At 37.4% G+C, this 18,966-nt stretch overlaps 2 protein-coding genes across 2 annotated transcripts; one reads left to right on the top strand and one right to left on the bottom strand.

Moving 5' to 3' along the window:
• Positions 1-10,008: 10,008 nt before the first annotated feature.
• On the top strand, positions 10,009-13,560 carry LOC105970551 (G-type lectin S-receptor-like serine/threonine-protein kinase At1g11300). Its single transcript, XM_088821916.1, has 7 exons — positions 10,009-11,339; positions 11,424-11,531; positions 11,654-11,856; positions 11,948-12,158; positions 12,256-12,490; positions 12,711-12,861; positions 13,014-13,560. Exons 1-7 carry the CDS (start codon positions 10,052-10,054, stop codon positions 13,308-13,310), a joined length of 2,493 nt encoding a protein of 830 aa, XP_088678042.1. The 5' UTR covers positions 10,009-10,051; the 3' UTR covers positions 13,311-13,560.
• Positions 13,561-13,864: 304 nt separating this feature from the next.
• GCL2 (GCR2-like 2) lies at positions 13,865-17,011 on the bottom strand. The gene is made up of 6 exons (XM_012995445.2): positions 16,613-17,011; positions 15,545-15,726; positions 15,100-15,211; positions 14,902-15,018; positions 14,481-14,798; positions 13,865-14,387 (listed from the first exon to the last, which is right to left on the bottom strand). Exons 1-6 carry the CDS (start codon positions 16,811-16,813, stop codon positions 14,049-14,051), a joined length of 1,269 nt encoding a protein of 422 aa, XP_012850899.2. The 5' UTR covers positions 16,814-17,011; the 3' UTR covers positions 13,865-14,048.
• Positions 17,012-18,966: the final 1,955 nt, after the last annotated feature.

Genomic DNA, 18,966 nt, shown 5'->3' with positions numbered 1-18,966 from the left:
GTTATTGTTAATCGCATGAATCGGAAGATCGGGTTAATAATTAGAACTGTGGTAGAAGAGCCTTTGTGGTATTAACATAGGAATATACTTAATCTCTTAGGTAGCCATTATTGAGATTTGTGCTTAATGCTGTGTTCTAGAATTAATTGCATAGGAATATAGTAATTGAATCTAGAGTATTAGAATCGTAATACACGCGGAAGCGGGTTATGATTAATTTAGCATCTCAGGTTAATAATCCGGGTTAATTGCTTGCATAATTGAAGGAATTGGGGGAGTAATAATCACATAGGGGGAAGAATAAAATCCTAGGCTTGTTTACCTTGATTAAATCTTCGTTTTAAATTGTTTTCTTGTTTTTGCTTGCCTTTTAATTTAGTTTAATTTAGTTAATTCTCTCTAAAGTCGACTGTGTAGGGTGGGCTTGATAATAATTGCTAGAATTTAGCGTCTAGGATTAAGTAATTAAATATTCCCTATGGGTTCGATATTCGGACTTAATTGTCCACTATATTACTTGTACGATACGTGCACTTGCGTGTAGGTATTACAACCAACAGCAACTTCAAAAAGGAAACAAGCACCAAGCAATAACCACTAGCTCAAAACCCTAGATATACTTAGATCTCACATTGAGTTGACTCAGCAACACATGCACAGTCAACTCAGTCACAACTCACCCTCTCCACTCAGCATAAACGCTAGTTTTCCTCACTCAAAGATCTTCAATCACTCACAGAAGAGTATTGGAGATGAAAACACTCGGTTTGAATTAAAGACAAAGTCAACCTTATCTCTCTCACCACAGTATATATACACACAATTTCAACAAAACTGTCCTCAACATTAAATGTGATGCGGCAGCAAGGATATCCATTGTTCGGCAAGACCTGCGATGGTGCCGCCGGAAAACGATAATGGATGACGAAGTTCTGTAGAAAGAGAGGGGGACAAGAAGAGAGAGAAACGGCGCAGCTGAAAGATGCTAGGGTTTGAGGGGAAGTAAGAAAAGAGACAAATGACGTTCATGATTAGCTACACAAAATGTGTTAGAGTAGGTGACCAACAAGCCAACTTGTGGCTGTGGTCTTTCGTATTTATTATGGTAATAAACGAACCTTTATTCGTATTAATGATAAAACACCTTGGCATTCTATATCTTTTCCCTTTGTCACAAGCATAGATATAGTCCTTACAGTTATTACAAGTACTAGTAATTGATTGTTAGGATCGTGAGATATTTACTTAAGTATTATAACTGTTAAACATGTTCCTAGTCGAAGGGTTACGCCACCGATGAGGATATCGGCCTTTCCCATTAAGAGACTAGCACTTAGTGTATGTGTACTGCATCTCATCAGTAAACGGTATTGTGATATAGGCATGCATAAGTGGGTGCTCGTAAGTTGACGAGTTCACTGAACTCCCTCACCCTAGAAATCTCTAAGTAATTCCCAATAATCGAGTAGAGATATCTATGGTATAGTTGTACACCATTAGTCCTTATGACCTAGACATCACCGTGACTTCACTACAGGACCAGCTATATCGTGACCTGTCCCTAAGTTCCACCGAGGACCATCCCAAGGGCCAGTGTTCGTGCAGTCCGAAATCTAGTGGGAGGTCTGTGCATTGCAGTCGGGGATTCGATCGCTAGAATAGTTATGGATGTCCTGTGTGTTCTGATAGTTTGTAATCACTTGTCTCTGGCCAGAGCTGACTAAGTGATGATTAGAGAATTTGATTCTCTAAGTCATGCACGTAACGATTACAACACTTAGAACGATCGCACTGTCATTGAACAAATAAAGAGGTCTCGATGAACCAATGCCTCTAGTTCAATCGGGACATATGAATCAAAGGGATCGTACTGTACGTTAACTATATCTGAAGGTTCTTGCAGGCACTTCACTTGTATCTAGGGAATCATGATGCGTAGTTGCTAGACGCCAATCTTGATTCGTTGGGTGATTAAGGTGAAACGAGTTTCATCTTAATCATAACTCTAAGGGACGAGTTTTGACCACAAAGGGTTGTGGGCCCACGGCTAGCTTACACCTGAACCATCGAGGGTCACACTGCTCGTGCACATGAGATCTTTGAATAAACGGTCAGAGATAAAATGGTTTATCTTTGCATGATTGGAAGTCAATATAATTGGGTCCAACATTCGTAATTTGGAATTAAGAATGACAATAAGAAAAGGAAAAGAATAGGCAAACATATTAGTGGACTTTCTAAATCGGGAAGTTTCCAAATTTAGAAAGTGCACTGAATTAGGGTTTCCACTTTTGGAAAGTTGGAAATCGAGAGTTGGCACTCGTAATGAAGAGGACATTAGAATGATTCCGAAAATGTAATCGTTACAATTTTCCGATCATTGAATTGAGAGAGACGAGCGAATAAAAGACTAACGAACTTAAGCTGTTGGGCCCGGTCCAACTTAAGCCCATTAGGGCTTTTATGCAAGACACTATAACTACTTGATTTATAGGTCTTGCACACACACAACGCACAAAACCCTAACCCTAGCCGCTCCCTCTCTCTCGGCCACTCTCCCCCGCGGCCACCACCGCCGCCGTCGCCGGAATCGGCCATCTCTTGGCCGATTCACATTGGTAGTTCTTTCCTACTTTCTGTTCTTCCATTTTTCTAACTATTACGTGTCTAGTGACACGTGTTTAGTAGATCGAAGTATACGAGGTGAAATCCAAGAGGAGGAAGATCGAAGATCGAAGAATCGAGGAGCTGCACACGAGCTGACGCCGCACGCATTCCCACGCGCCGCCCGAAGACAGCGCGTGAGCCACACGCGCCGCCGTTGCTCGTCTAGTAGCTGCTGCCGCTCCACCGCTGCTGCCCCGGATTGTACGGATTGGTTTCCGTAGCAATCTCGCTTTGCTTAGTGCGCCTACCTCACGCTTCAAGAGGTAAATTTTCGAATCCATTGTCGTTAGATTCGATTACGTTTAAATTGAATATATATGTTCGTTCTAGAATGAAACTTGCATGATTTTATGTGACTACATGAAATCGTTTATTTATTGCGAGCATGATTATTTGATTTAAACGCGAGCATGCTAATTGATTTAAATTCGTTTGAATAATTAAGCATGTATGTTGTTTTTTAATTTCGCTGGAACCGCAAAGGTACGCAATTAATTGTTTTCAATTATTGGGCATGTGCTTATGTGTTTTAAAGAGTTTGATTCGCATAAAATTTTTGTTTTCCGCTACGTACACGTGTCCGATTCCCAACAAAATGGACGGTCAAGATCGGGTCTGACTTGGATAACATGCTTAAGTTTTTTGGGCCAAAATTCCCTCAATTGGGCTGCCATAATTTAAAAGGCTGGCCATATCACATAGTTCATTTATGAGCTCAATTCTCAATAAAATTTTCACCTGAGACCAAAAATCGAATTTTCATGAACACCGTTAATGGACTGGGATTATTATTGCCGTAATTTTGAATCTTAAACACTAATCACGGAGATTACAATGTAAGATTCCAAAATGTTTTTCCACAAAGGATGTAGTCACCAAGATATTTTTTTTCTAAATCACACAAATTTAAAAAACACAGAGCAATCACACAGCAAGTAAAAAATACTTTCACGCGGCAAGCAGAAAATACAATTTTTATTTTTATCATGTTTTTTTAGATTATGTTTAAAATCCTCAAACATGATCTAAATTTCTCCACAAGTAAGCACTTAGTACCCATGTCAGTAGGGTTGAATTCGTAAGGAATTTTCTCAAGATTTATAGCACTTTGTTCCACAATATCTCTGATAAAGTAAAACTTAATATCAATGTGTTTTGTTCTGTCATGAAAGACATGATTCTTGCACAACTGAATTCCTGATTGACTATCATAAAATACCACAACGTTTTCCTTCAAAAACCAATTTCAGACATAAGCCCTTTTAACCAAATAGACTCTTTTATAGCTCAGTGGCTGCAATGTATTCAGATTCGGTTGTCGAAAGATCAACTATATTTTAAAGTTGTGATTTCTAGCTTATACAAGATCCACATAAGGTAAATACATAGGACGTTGTAGATTTCCTATTATCTCTATTATTTACATAATTGGAATCCACATAGCCACATAAAACAATTCATTTTTCACACTTAGAAAATTCAATTCTTGCTATAATAGATCGTTTAAGGTATCTCATTAGCCACTTCACAGCCTCCCAGTGAGGCAAGTCAGGGTTAGCCATGTACCTGCTCAAACAACTTATAGCATATGCAATATCAGGTCTTGTACTGACCATCAAGTAGATAATAGCGTTGGGAATCAGGCACGTGTACGCAGCGAAAAACAAAAAAAATATATGAAAAAAGATTTAACATATAAACACGTGCACAATATATCAATCAATAATGTGTACCTTATTGCTTCCAGCGTAAATTAATACATACATAAATATTATTAACTTGCTATTGATAAAACACATAACGTGCTCGCAGTAAATCACAGATCATGTATTAAACAATTTCACAAAATATTTCAAGTAATAATCATACGACAAATATCAATATATATAATTAATCATATTAATTAAATAACAAACGGATCCGATTTAAACTCTTGAAGCGTGAGACAAATTTTCGAATTCGAAGCAAATTGCCACAAAAACCAATCCGTGCAGTCGGGAGAAGCGACGGCTGAGCGACGGCGTCAGACGCACGGGGCAGCGACGGAGCGTGCAGCCGACGCGCTATGTTCGGGCGGCGCGTGCAACGGCAAGGTCGCGGCGATCTGACTCCCACGTCTTCCTCCTCTCGGATTTCACCTCGTATACCGAATTCTACAATCACGTGGCACTAGACATGCAAAAGTTAGAACAAACGGAAGAAAAAGACAAAGGAAGAAGCTACCGATTATGGTGGCGGTGCGTGGGCCCGATAACCGGCGACAGCAGCAGCGGATTGACGGAGGGGGCAGCGGCCGTGAGTGAGGAGAGAGGCTAGGGTTCTTCTCTTGTGTGCAAGACCTATAAATCTTGTGTTTATAGTGTCTTGTGTACAAGCCCTAACAGGCTTAAGTTGGACCGGACCCAACAGCTTAAGCCCATTAGTCTTTCTCTGCTCGTTTCTCGCAAACCAATGATCGGAAAATTATAACAATTATATTTTCGGAAGCACTGAAAATCCTCGTCGATACGAGTGCCAATTCTCAATTTCCAATTTCTAAAACTGGAAAACCCTAATTTAGTAAACCTACTAAATTTGGAAACTTCCAAATTTAGAAAGTTCACTACGATAATCGCCTAGTTATTTCCTTTTCTTATTCTCATTCATAATTCCCAATTATGAACGTTGGACTCCATCATATCGACTTCCTATTATGAAAAGATTAAACATTTTTATGTCTTACCATTTATTCAATAAATTCAAGTACACAAGCAGTGTGACCCTCGATGGTTCCGGTGTAAGCTAGCCGTGGACCCACAACTCTTTGTGAGATGAAGCTCGTTTCAACTTAATCACCCAACAAATCAAGATTGACATCTTGCAACTATGCATCATGATTCCCTAAATACAAATGAAGTGTTTGCAAGAACCGTTTGATTTATAGTTAACGTACTGTACAATCCTTTCGATACATATGTCCCGATTGAACTAGAGGCATTGGTTCATCGAGACCTTCTTTATATTTCAATAACTGTGCAATCGTTCTAAGTGTTGTAATCAGTACGTGCATGACCTAATGAATCACATTCCCCAATCATCACTTAGTCAGCTCTGGCCAGAGACTTAAAGATTACAACCTATGAGAAAACACAGGACATCCAAGACTATTCTAGCGATTGAATCCCTGACTACAATGCACATACCTCCCACTAGATTTCGGACTGTACGAACACTGGCCCTTGGGGCGGTCCTCAGTGGAACTCATGGACATGTCATGATATAGCTGGTCCTCTAGTGAAGTCACGGTGATGTCTAGGTCTTAAGTACTAATGGTGTACAACTATATCATAGAGATCTTTACTCGATTATTGAGAACCACTTAGATATTTCTAGCACCAACTTATGTATGCCGATATCACAATACCGTTTACTGATGAGACGCAGTACACATATACTAAGTGCTAGTCTTTTAATGGGAAATGCCGATATCCTCATTGGTGGCGTAACCCTTTGACTAGGAACACGGTTTAACAGTTATAATACTTAAGTAAGTATCTCATGATCCTAATAGATCAAATATAAGTAATTGTAATAACTATGAGGACTATATCTATGCTTATGCAAGGGACAAAGATATAGAATTCGAAAAGGTGTTTTATCATTAATATGAAGAAGGATTATTTATTACAAAGAATAAATGAAAGACCACAGCCACAAGTTGGCTTGTTGGTCACCTACTCTAACACGATTCATAAGAACTTGGGTGGAAAACATGATCAAATCAAATGATAGCTCGGCTGGGAGGGTGACGTCAAGGTTCACAAGCTTCTCAAGGAGAGTGATCATCTTGAGACAGTGCTCGTGGACCGAATCCCCTTCGCGTACTCTCGCGGTGGTCAACTCCTTGGTAGATGCATACCTACACGCTCTAATATTCTCACTATACATGCTATCAAGATGAGACTTGATGTCAAAAACATTCAGGTGAGACTCATATTTTCTCGCAAGCGCGGGCTCAATATATGCTATCATGTAGCACCTAGCATGAGTGTCGTCCTTCTTCCAAGCTTCATAAGTCTCATTTTCAGCATCGGTCGCAGTGTCAGGTATAGAGGCATGAGGTCTCTCATCGAGCATATAGAAACGCCCCTCAACAGTGAGCACTATTTTTAGACTACGTAACCAATCGAGGTAGTTTGGGCCATTTAGTTTTTAGAGGATTAAGATTATGGGATTCTTAGACATGTTTATCTGAGAGGTTAGAGAAGACGATTATTCAGATTCGTATTACATGATTTACAATTAAATATTTGGACTTTTATTATTTAATTAATCTCCCGCTAATGTTATCGAGTTCCACTACCTTCTAGTAGACAAATGAGAAGACCGATTTTTCTTTAATGGACTTTAGTTCCAATAGACAAATATAACCCGTAGTTAATCTTGCCCGATTACATTTTTACAAAGGTAGATCACAATCAATCATATCATTGATACGATCCTAAAGTATTTTTCCTCACACTTGATAATGACCTAAGTTAATCTCGCGAATTCAAAATCTTCGTGTGTCACAAGTCTAACCTACCGATCAAATATATATGCTCATAGAACTGATTATACCAAACTAATGCAGCCCCTAGTTAATCTAGCATAACCATTTCTATGACTACCTTCATCATTATGTCAATTAAATTACTGCTTACCTTATAATAACATTCCCCGCTAAGACGGCTTACTCCACTATTGCAAGGGGCTACACATATTTTAACCGTTGGTAGAAGGAAAAAAAATTCAACAGATTGGTTTTCTTTATAGCTTGAAATAATTCTGAATTAAATTAAGAATGAGAATTTTTTTAGAAAATAATTTATCTCATCAGAAGGTTTAGAATGGTCGATGTGATTCCTATATGTATGTTCTCTAAAGGCATACGAAACACATAGTGTCCTAAGAGGAACCTACGACCTAATCTTATAATTAATTACATTAATTAGTTAAGTTGTTGAGTTAAACCAACATAAATCAATCAAATCAAATATTGTTGAGTTACAAATAATGTATACGACACATAATTGATCTTTCAAAATAATTATAGGACCTAAACCAGCATAAATCAATCAAATATTGTTGAGTTACAAATAATTAAGTTGAAGTATAATCAATATTATACATGTGTTAATAATTAAAATTAATTTAACAATTTTAAATTAATTAATTAATCTAACACCTATTTATTAAAATAGTTGATTGTTGAATCAATTATCTAATTGGGTTTAATTGAAAAATAATTTTCAAAAAATTAATATCAATCTATTTTAAGTTTAACTTTTAAAAATTTGAAATAATTTTTTTTTCCTAAACCGGTCCAGTCCGATCGGTCTGACCGGTTCGGACCCAATCGACCGGTTCAGTCCGACCCAGTTGGCCAATTCAGCGGGTCGGGACAGTCAGATTGAGAACCGGTCTGACCGATCCGTTTCTACGTCGATTCGGTCAGCTGGATCGAAAAGAACCGTCAGATCGGTCGGTCCGACCGGTTCAATCCGAGTGATTAATAAAACAACAATTTTTCAATTATTTCAGATCCTGTTTTTCCAATTTAAAAAAATTTTAAAGCTGAAATTTTTTTGAACAATATTTCATAAATATTTTAAACTTTCAAAATCATCTAATTAAATAATACAACAATTATAATTTTAATAAATTCAAGCACGCATTAAATAAGCAATATACACTAGTAGAAAAATGGATTTTTACTACGATCAATAACCGTAGCAAAATGTATCAAATTCGTACTAAAAAGGCTTTTGCTACGCATTTGCTACGAATTTGCCCCGTAGCATATACAGGCTTGACAAAAGTTTTGCTACGGTAAATGGCCGTACCAAATACTTTTTTGCTACGGTAAATTCTAGTATTTACTACGACTTCAAAATTGTTCCGTAGTAAAAAGTACCTTTTATTACGGTTTCTTACCGTAGCAAAATTTCGTAGTAATAAGCAAATTTTCTACTAGTGATATTAACACAATTAATTGCGCATTGAGCTCTGATACTACTGGTGGGAATCAGACACGTGTGCGCAGCGGAAAACTAAAATTTTATATAAAAAATATTTTAACATATAAACACATGCACAATATAGCAATCAATGCGTACCTTATTGGTTCCATTGCAAAATTAATACATACATAAATATTATTAATTTGCTATTGATAAAACATGTAACATGCATGTAGTTTAAATCACAGATCATGCATTAAACAATTTCACAAAATTATTCAAGTAATTATCATACGAAAAATATCAATATATATAATTTATCATATTAATTAAATTACAAACGGATCCTATATTACCTCTTGAAGCGTGAGACAAACATTCGGATTCGAAGCAAATTGCCACGAAAACCAATTCGTGCAGTCGGGAGAAGCGGCGGCAGAGCGAAGACATGGGACGCGCGGGGCAGCGACGGCGCGTGCAACTCACGCGCTGTCTTCGGGCGGTGTGTGCGGGCGCGTGCTGCGGCGGGGTCGCGGCGATCTGACTCCTACATCTTCCTCCTCTCGAATTTCACCTCGTATACCAAATTCTACAATCATGGCACTAGACACGCAAAACTTAGAACAAACGTAATAAATAGACAAAGGAAGAAGCTACCGATTATGGTGGCGACGCGTGGGGCCAATAACCGGCGACAACAGCGGCGGATTGGCGGAGGGGGCAACTGCCGTGAGTGAGGAGAGCGGCTAAGGTTCTTCTCTTGTGTGCAAGACCTATAAATCTTGTATTTATAGTGTCTTGTGTACAAGCTCTAACAAGCTTAAGTTAGACCGGACCCAACAACTTAAGACCGTTACTCGTTTTTGCTCGTTTCTCACAAAGCAATGATCGAAAATTATAACAATTATATATTCGGAATCACTGAAACATCCTTGTCGGTACGAGTGCCAATTCTCGATTTTCGATTTCTAAAACTGGAAAACCCTAATTTAGTAAACCTGCTAAGTTGGGAAACTTCCCAATTTAGAAAGTTCACGAAGATCATCGCCTAGTTCTTTCATTTTCTTATTCTCATTCGTAATTCACAATTATGAATGTTGGACTCAATCGTATTGACTTCCAATCATGGAAATGTTAAATGTTTTTATCTTTGACCGTTTACTCAACAATAATAATAATAATAATAATAATAATAATAATAATAATAATAATAATAATAATAATAATAATAATAATAATAATAAAAGAAAAAAAAAAAAAAAAAGTCGTCTCCTTGTTCAACACACGGCAAAAGACTAAAGCAGAAGACGACTTAAAACTAAAAAGACTTTGACTGATGAAACTGAATAAAAGCAGCAACAACTAACTCATAACAGCCATTTTTCACATAGACAGAAGTAAGCATGACAAATAATACTGGATTCACCCAACTGTTATTCCTTCTCCTATCCATCTTCTCTCTTCCATTTCTGTGTTTTTGCTTAGAAACAAACACAATTTCATCAGGCATATATCTGAGAGATCCGGATCCTCAAAATGTGTTCAAACTAGGATTCTTCAGCCCCGACAACTCAACCAACCGTCGTTACTTGGGTGTCTTTTACACAGTCTCTGAAGAAACAGTGGTTTGGGTCGCCAACGGAGACAACCCCCTCATCAATGATTTTTCCAGCTCTTTAACCATATCCAAAGATGGCAACCTCGTACTAATGAATGGCATAAATCAAACTGTGTGGTCGACAAATATTTCTACAAAGACAACTGCTTCCATGGTTCAAATCCAGGACACCGGAAATCTTATTTTGCGGGATCTCGCAACAGGAAACCCAATATGGGAGTCCTTCTCACATCCTTCAAATGTTTTTCTGCCGACAATGAAGATTAGCGACAACATAATTACACACGAGAAGGTTGCCTTGTGGTCGTGGAAAAGTGACTCGGATCCTCAAGTAGGAAATTTCAGCTTCGGGATTGATGTTCGGAATGATATTATACAAATGTTCATCTGGAATAATGGTCGTCCACACTGGAGAAGTGGGCCATGGGACGGGGATACTTTTGCTGGGCAATATTCATTGTCCACTTCTTACATGGAAGGATTCAGTATTGGGATGAATGATCGCACAGGTACCGTGTTCTTGACGACACCTGAGAGGGAATTGTTGAATATGCATGCCTTGAATTCTTCGGGAACCTTAATGCTAATGGTATGGGATGATCAGCTGAAGAATTGGTCTATTTTTTGGATGCAACCTCTGACTAAATGCAGTGTTTACGGGCTTTGTGGGCCGTTTGCAACCGTCGGAAGCTGTAATAATGATTTTTATATTTGTTCTTGCCTGAGAGGGTTTGAGCCCACAAATCGAGACGAATGGGGAAGAGGGAATTGGAGTAGTGGGTGCCAAAGGAGAATTCAATTGCAGTGTAACTACACAAGTAGTAGTGATAATGGTGATGGATTTTTCAGGATGGAGTCTTTGAATGTTCCGGACTCTGCTGTAAAGTTTCCCAATGCAAATGAAGAAGTATGCAGGCAAAGATGTTTGTTAAACTGTTCTTGCATAGCTTACGCATATCCTCCTAAAATCGGATGTATGTTTTGGACTGGCAGTTTGATCGACGTTCAACAGTACACGTGGTCTCCTGGTTATATCATTGATCTTTATATTCGTCTGTCGCCTTCTGAATTCGGTACGGTTGATCTCCTTGATCTTATACAATGTTTACTGTTGATTCTGTGTTTTCCTTTACATGGCCTATTTAATTTTTTTCCAGATAACCATAAAGGCAAAAAGTTATTTATCATAATTCCAGTGGCTTTTATTTCGACGTGCATTTTCATCTTCATTGCTTGGTGGTGCACGATGGTTGTTAAAAGAAAAGGTATGATGGTTTAGTTAAGTATAGCTGATGGATAGATAACTTGGACGTAGTAGCTAGTACGTATATTCAGCTCTTATTGATACTGCTTCGTCCATATAATTTTGTTGATGATTCTAAATCAGGAATCATGAGAAGAAAAGATGCAAAAAAGGGTTTTGAAACATTTTCATCAGATTCAACTTCAGTTGTACTTGAAGACGAATTGGAAAAAGTTAAATTAGCTGAAGAGTTTCCATTATTCACTTTCGAGACGCTTGCCAATGCAACAGACCAATTCCACGGAAACAATCTTCTTGGAAAGGGTGGTTTTGGTTATGTTTACAAGGTACTTGTACGATTGATCTAACTCCCATACGCTTAGATTGAATTATATAAGATTTATTTTTAAATCGGAGTTTTTTTTTTAATAATGGTAGGGAATTCTTGAAAATGGAAAAGAAATTGCAGTGAAGAGACTTTCAGCGGCTTCCGGGCAAGGAATGGATGAATTCATGAATGAAGTGATCGTGATTTCAAAACTCCAGCACAGAAATCTTGTCAAATTGATAGGCTGTTGTGTAGAGAGAAAAGAGAAATTGCTAGTGTACGAACACATGCCGAATAAAAGCTTGGACCTTTGTCTCTTTGGTCAGATAAAAATAACATATCTAAACTTCTCTCTGTCTATAATTATATTTTCTGCAACAGAGAGTTTTTAATATAGCAATATAATTAATACTTGTAGATCCGTCTCAGACAAATTTAGATTGGACGAAACGTTTTAGTATCATCCAAGGGATTGCGCGAGGCCTCTTATATCTCCACAGGGACTCTAGGCTGACGATAATTCACAGGGACCTCAAGCCGAGCAACGTATTGCTCAATCTAGATTGGAACCCCAAAATCTCCGATTTTGGCCTTGCTAAAATATTTGGAGGTAATCAAGATCATGGAAAAACTGCAAGAGTGGTTGGCACATAGTAAGTCATGAACTATATTTGTGTGTCTATATATATATATATATATATATATATATATATATATATATATATATATATATATATATATATATATATATATATATATGTATATATATATATATCATATATGTTATCCAGTAATCAGTGTGTCGTGCATGATATGTATGCGTGTGTGTGTGTGCGCGTGTGCACGCTAATTAAGATGATGGAGATCTTGCAGTGGATATATGGCACCTGAATATGCAGTGGAAGGTCGATTTTCTGAAAAATCCGATGTCTACAGCTTTGGAGTCATGATGTTAGAGATAATAAACGGAGAAAAGAACGCACGCTATTACAATTATGACAAGTCTTTGAGCCTTTTAGGATATGTAAGTTTGTTTTTATTTTTGCCCCCTTTTCTGTATTTTATTTTTATTAGCACATAAAACCCTCTACGTTACCTTCGTTTTAGTTCACTTCCTTTCGATCATGGACGATTTCATCCTAATATTATAATTATTATTACCGGACGAAATTTCAGGCATGGAAATTGTGGAGTGAAGAAAATGGGTTAGCTTTCGCGGACAAAAGGATAGCTATGAGTCCAGATCTTCCGGCACAGATCATTAGATGCATTCACATAGCATTGTTATGTGTCCAGCAATTTCCTAAAGATAGACCTTCCACTCAAACTGTTCTCTCAATGCTTAGCCATGAAATCGTGGACCTTCCAATTCCCGAGCAACCGGTTTTTGCCGTCGGGCCGACTCAGCCTATATGCCAAGTTGGAAAAAACTCCACCAACAATGTCACTCTTACTTCAATTGACGGTCGATGATGATGTGGAATCTCGAGCATAACATATGGTATACATACAAGCATATAATACAATGTAAAACTATTGAGACTTTTGAATCACTACCAATAAAGTCACTTCAACTTAAATTCGAGTTACTGCGTTATAAATTAGTGTTTATTGCATTCAGTTCACATGTGTTATATCGAATTAAATGTAGGCCGGAAATGCTTGGCTCTTTACCACATTTCTGAGGCCATGTGAGAGTGATAATCCAAAAGTTTGTTCGCTTCTTGTTTTCCCAATATAGACAAAAGAGGGTTATTTCTATGCTACACCTAGGTGATGTTTTACCGTTGATCTACACACACCAATGTGGGTGTGTGTGTGTGTTTGTTTGTGTGTATATTAATGGTAAAGATGTAGCATAGTATAAACCGCCAAAGAGATAAAAACGAGCATGGGTTGAACACCTACGAAAACTACGAGCACGACTGTGTAAACCCCCATACTCTTTGTTTTAGGTTCTAACCTAAAATATATTCATAATGACCCTTCTATACTTCTGCTGAATCGAGATGAAGAAAGTCCAGTCATACAAATACAAAAGCATTCACATTCACATACACATATGTGGGGCGTCCTGTACAAAAGCATTTACATACGTAATTTGAGCACACACACACACACACACACAAATTTAAAATCGAATGTAATTGTGAAAAGAGAGACGACAGATTTACACATTTGACACATATCTAACACATGTACGTAGTATCATCAGAATTCATAAGCCGGGAACCTAGCATTCTTGGGTTGAACCATGTCAAGGAAAAGATGAGTCATCCCACCCATACCTTCAAACAGAGAGAAGGGATTATCTCCGGAATGCAGCTCTCCCGTCGAAATAAGCATGTGGGTCCTATCAAGCAAAAAGCTCGCAAATGCTTTCGCTCTGTACAAATACTCCACTACTCCCGTCAGTCGGTATAGAGAGAGAAACACATACGCATTTCCACTGATCCCATGACACATCCCGATTCTTTTCAGAAGCCCTCGGTTCCACACAACCTCCGCTGCACCCATCGCACCTTCTAGAAACTCCTTATCTCCAAATACCTGAAACATTCCCGATTTATTTATTTTTTTATTCGTTTTTTTTATGTATAATAAAAGAAAATTAAAAGGTAAGAAAAATAGATGGATTATGACCTCAGCAGCTTTGGTAAGCGTGAGAGCAATCCCAGGGGCTCCATGGCACCAGTGCACGAGAGCGTCTCGCGTCTTATCTTCTTCACTAACCGGATAATTCCCACTTGGGAATTGATTTTTGATCATGTATTTAAGTGTTTGTTTAACATCTTCGATTTCATCGGAAGTTAAACGACACTCCATTAGAACATGCATTATCCCGGCCAATCCATGCGCTGCACCCCAATACCTCTCACCGTGCCATTCGTACATCAAAGGGCTCCCTTCCTTTTTCCCTTGTTTTCTTCCTTTCTTGATAATTTCCTTCACAACAGCACTCTGACAATGATTCGACAAATTCTTAGTCATTTAATAATTTTTTTATTTTAAAAAATTAGCCTTTTTTTTTTTTTTTTTGCATCTGAAAATCATAATGGCCAACCATTGAGGTTGAAGGAATTGTCTCGCTGCCGAAATGTTTGTTGAGAAACAGACAAGCCCATAAGTATCCAGCTCTACCATATAGCAACTCATCGGGGTGATCTTCTGACAGTCTTATCTGTTTTATATTAATTTAATTATTTCGATATAATTGCAGCGTTAACTACAAAATATAAAATTGAACGGGGATTTATATCACCTTTTTAAATTGGTTCAGATAATAATGAACCAGCTTATCGTCACCCATATGCTTTGCCACCACAGCTCCGATCGAACATACACCAGCTCTACCACACATAAAACTCACATCCCTGACATCATAGTATTTGTCAAATGCCTAAGTCGACGATACTTTAAATAATTTCGCCATCAGAATAATTAAATAAAATATACTTAAAAACTGTGTATCATTTGCAGCTTGAAGCATAACCGAAACCGAAAAACCCCCGACATATTTGGTTTTTAAAATGGGAAAAACCGAAACTACCGGTAGTCTTTGGTTTTTCGTAAAAACCGATATGGCAATTTGTCATTTATAGATTATAGAATAGAAGTTATATAGAAATAGAAAAAAACATACGAAATGCCAAAATAAAGCACTAAGGTAGAAAAAGAAACGAAAATACGAAGAAACAGAAAAAGACCTGGAATGAACGGAAGCGGAGTCACAAGCCTTGACAATCTCGGAGCTAAGAGTCAAGTCATTTTTGTTGTGGGTGACTTGATAAAATTTGAAGAGCAAAAAAGCAGTGCCCAATGTACCGGAATACAGAGTAAAATCTTCGACGTGTTGCCCAGTAAATCCCCCCCAGGTCTTCACCACAATCTGTTCACAAAACAACACATCAAACGGAATATTATTCCATGATAAATCCGGTTAATTACACCACATAGTATCTTACCATACCACATGCATATATATATATATATATATATATATATATATATATATATATATATATATATATATACATATATGTGTGTGTGTGTGTGTGTTTGGTCATGTCAAAACAACCAAAAGACCGCTCCAAACAGCAGCAGATGAAAACAACCTTAACTAAGCACAATCTTCTAGTGCAAAAAAAATCAAAAATACTAGTTTCTCAAATATCACGATGAATTCGTGTTCGTCTAGGGTCGGAGTGAGCAACGAATAACACTAACGGAAATTGCAATTCACTGAGAATAACAAACACATAATATATCACACTTTGGAAGTTCTGATCCTATATCCATTAACATAGGCCAATTATCTCTTTAGGCCCCGTTTGGTTGGCCCCGTTTGACTGATAAGAATAGCCAAGATAAGATTAAATAATCTAATGAAACCCAATTATTTTATTGGAGCTTGAAACGTGTAATAAAAAAATCTCATTAGAAGGAAGATAAGTCAAGATAAACCATGATTATATAATTTTGATCGACCCATCAATTTATTGAGGATAGCAGACATCAAATTAAGTCCAACTATTGAATCATGGCTTATCTTGGCAACCAAACGGGGCCTAAAAAGATAACTGGGTTTTGATTATCCTACGAGTCACATCAAACCAAGAACACATTTTGCATAAATGTGGTTTAATTCGAACAGAATATTCTTAAAACGAAAACACAGTTACCAAGAAAAAAAAAGGACCTTTTTGATTTTCTTTTGCATCATTCGAAGTTAGAAAAAAGAAAGAAAGAAAGAATGGAGAAATGGAAAGGGGTACCGTTTGCTTGAGGTCGAGGGCTGCGCGTTGGAATTTGAGAGAGATGGTGGTGTAGGGTTGAGAGAGGAGCCTAACAAGTGAATCTTGTGTTGCCTGTGGGTTAACTTCAACCCTCCCATTTCTTGATCTAATTACTTCTTCTTCATCTGGGTTTTCTTGCACAAAGTCTGGCATCTCATTTTCGAAGAATCGGTCCGCCATTATATTGTTGTTGGGTTTTGGGAATCGGAAAATAAATGGGCAGACTGCAGAGTAGAGGATAACATGAAGAAGAAGAAAACATGATGAGGGTTGACTTATCGATTACGGTGGTCAACGGAATAAAGGTAAGCGGTGGAGCTGAATAGATTTTGTGAGAGGTTTACACGTTGGCCTGCTCACTTGTCATCGTGGCCTTCCAATCATCCGGAGGACCCATTTCTAATTAACCGGTTTAATAAATGCCTAAATTACCCTTCCCAAACCTGGGGACTCAAATGCAAGCATCTAAAAAACAAAACAATTATCATGTCCGAGGCGGTTAGGGAACGCCACACGATCAATCGGCGGCGGCGCTAGTTAATCGAAGATAAATCGAAAATAAATCAATTTTTAGATTTTCTTTAATATATTTCTAAATATTATTTGTAAATACTCAAAATATATATTAAAAAATATTTAAACATGATTTTACCCCTATCGCCGACGTCGAGTGCCCTCTGAGTCTAGAGGAGCCACGAATGTGCTTTGTTTTGGGTTAGTAAGTTTTGGCCATGTTTTTCTTTCTTACCAGTTGGCGACTTGGTTCCGTTTTGATTAAAAGAAATTGGGTTGAAATTTGGAAAAGATAAAGAAAAAGAAAATAAAGCCCTACCCTAGTTTCCTTTTAATTCAAAAAAAAATATATATTTTTCCGATTTATTGACCCGATATATCGGTTTGACCCATCTCAAACCGCCGTAAACCCTTAACCCGCCTCAAACCGCCGTAAACCGCCTCATCGTCCAAAAATCGACTTTCAAACAACCTCACTATTATTGTAAAGGTTTACGATCGCCACCGATATGGCGGCCGATATATCGGCCACCACAACCGATATTTAGAACTATGCTAAAATGACATAGCAATTTTTTTAACAGGACATCTTATATAGAAGAGGAAGATATTTTGACCTATAACCCTAGACCTAAACCTATGGACAATTTAGTCGTTGCTATTTTGATTTTTTTTTTCAAATGGTTTCCTCAATAAATAAATACATAAAAGAAAAAGTATACTAATTTCTTTACTTCCATAGTTATAAGTCGACAAAAAGAGGGAGAGAGATTTGCATACAATCCATTCTCCTCCGTTTTTAAACCGAGGCCATCTCTTTTGCTAACTCGAATCCATTCTCCCCCATCAACTTCTCCACATAATCGCCGACGATTAACCCAAACACCGTGACCATTTCGATTCTAAATGTTTGAGAATGTGGGGAATTCTCTATGACGTGTGATTCGAGTGATTCCATGGATAATTTGTTGAAGGTGAATCGTTTGGTGACGAATTTCGTGGAGAGGGGTTACTTGGGAGTGAAGTTTCTCCATAAGCCTTAATCAGTCACAACCATTATGTTATTATGATATTATTTCACCATTAATACGTATTTTTTTGGTGCTTTTTGGCTAATTTTTGGGTAAATATATAATGCATTTACTAACGTATGCTTCATTTAGTGCTTTATTTTCTTGATCACAAATTCTTATTAGATTAAACCACAAATTCTTTAATTAATAATATGTTTGGATAAATATGTTTGAAAACTTCATTGTGATTTCTAATTACAATTAATTCAACCATACCAAAACTTATCTACATATTCAATTAGAGGTTAGTAGCAAAATTTGACAAATAATAAGGAAACGAAAAGTAATCAAATGTTGATGAAAAATGATATTCTATAAAAATCTTAAGGGTCTATTAGATATAACCCCCTTAAAAACATTCAAATAATAGGGGTAGACCCAAACTTAAATTTGTCATTTTGATAAAAACCCAAACTTTTCTAAATTACATAATTACCCTCAATCAAATCCCACAAATCCCGTTACTTTACCTTTTGAAATAATATAAAATCTCTCCCTATTTTCCAGTTAAAACACTATCACCACAAACCCACTATCAAAAAAACTGCAAAACCTCCCAAAACCAGAAATTTGCACGGCCGTGGATCGGCGATTTTTCTGCACTCCGACCAAGCCTCCGTAGTTACGTCGTCGCCACTCGCTGAATCGCTATCATCCATCGATTTGTTGATATGTTTTGGCTAAATCGACTATCACGTTTGTGTAATTGCAGATCTGTTATAATCGCATACCGAATTCGAGCACTAA

Source organism: Erythranthe guttata, chromosome 8 (assembly GCF_056151865.1).
Source record: "Erythranthe guttata isolate IM_541 chromosome 8, IM_541, whole genome shotgun sequence".
NCBI lineage: Eukaryota > Viridiplantae > Streptophyta > Magnoliopsida > Lamiales > Phrymaceae > Erythranthe > Erythranthe guttata.
The sequence above is the reverse complement of the archived record's forward strand: the minus strand, read 5'-3'. Positions and strand labels throughout refer to the sequence as shown.

Excerpts from the sequence above, each read along its gene's own strand:
- GCL2 (XM_012995445.2), bottom strand. The coding sequence starts at position 16,813 with ATGGCGGACCGATTCTTCGAAAATGAGATGCCAGACTTTGTGCAAGAA. Across the intron at positions 15,727-16,612 it reads CCCTCGACCTCAAGCAAACG|ATTGTGGTGAAGACCTGGGG; the intron begins GTACCCCTTTCC and ends TTTTGTGAACAG. Across the intron at positions 14,388-14,480 it reads CGCTTACCAAAGCTGCTGAG|GTATTTGGAGATAAGGAGTT; the intron begins GTCATAATCCAT and ends GGAATGTTTCAG.
- LOC105970551 (XM_088821916.1), top strand. The coding sequence starts at position 10,052 with ATGACAAATAATACTGGATTCACCCAACTGTTATTCCTTCTCCTATCC. Across the intron at positions 11,340-11,423 it reads TCTGTCGCCTTCTGAATTCG|ATAACCATAAAGGCAAAAAG; the intron begins GTACGGTTGATC and ends ATTTTTTTCCAG. Across the intron at positions 11,532-11,653 it reads GATGGTTGTTAAAAGAAAAG|GAATCATGAGAAGAAAAGAT; the intron begins GTATGATGGTTT and ends ATTCTAAATCAG.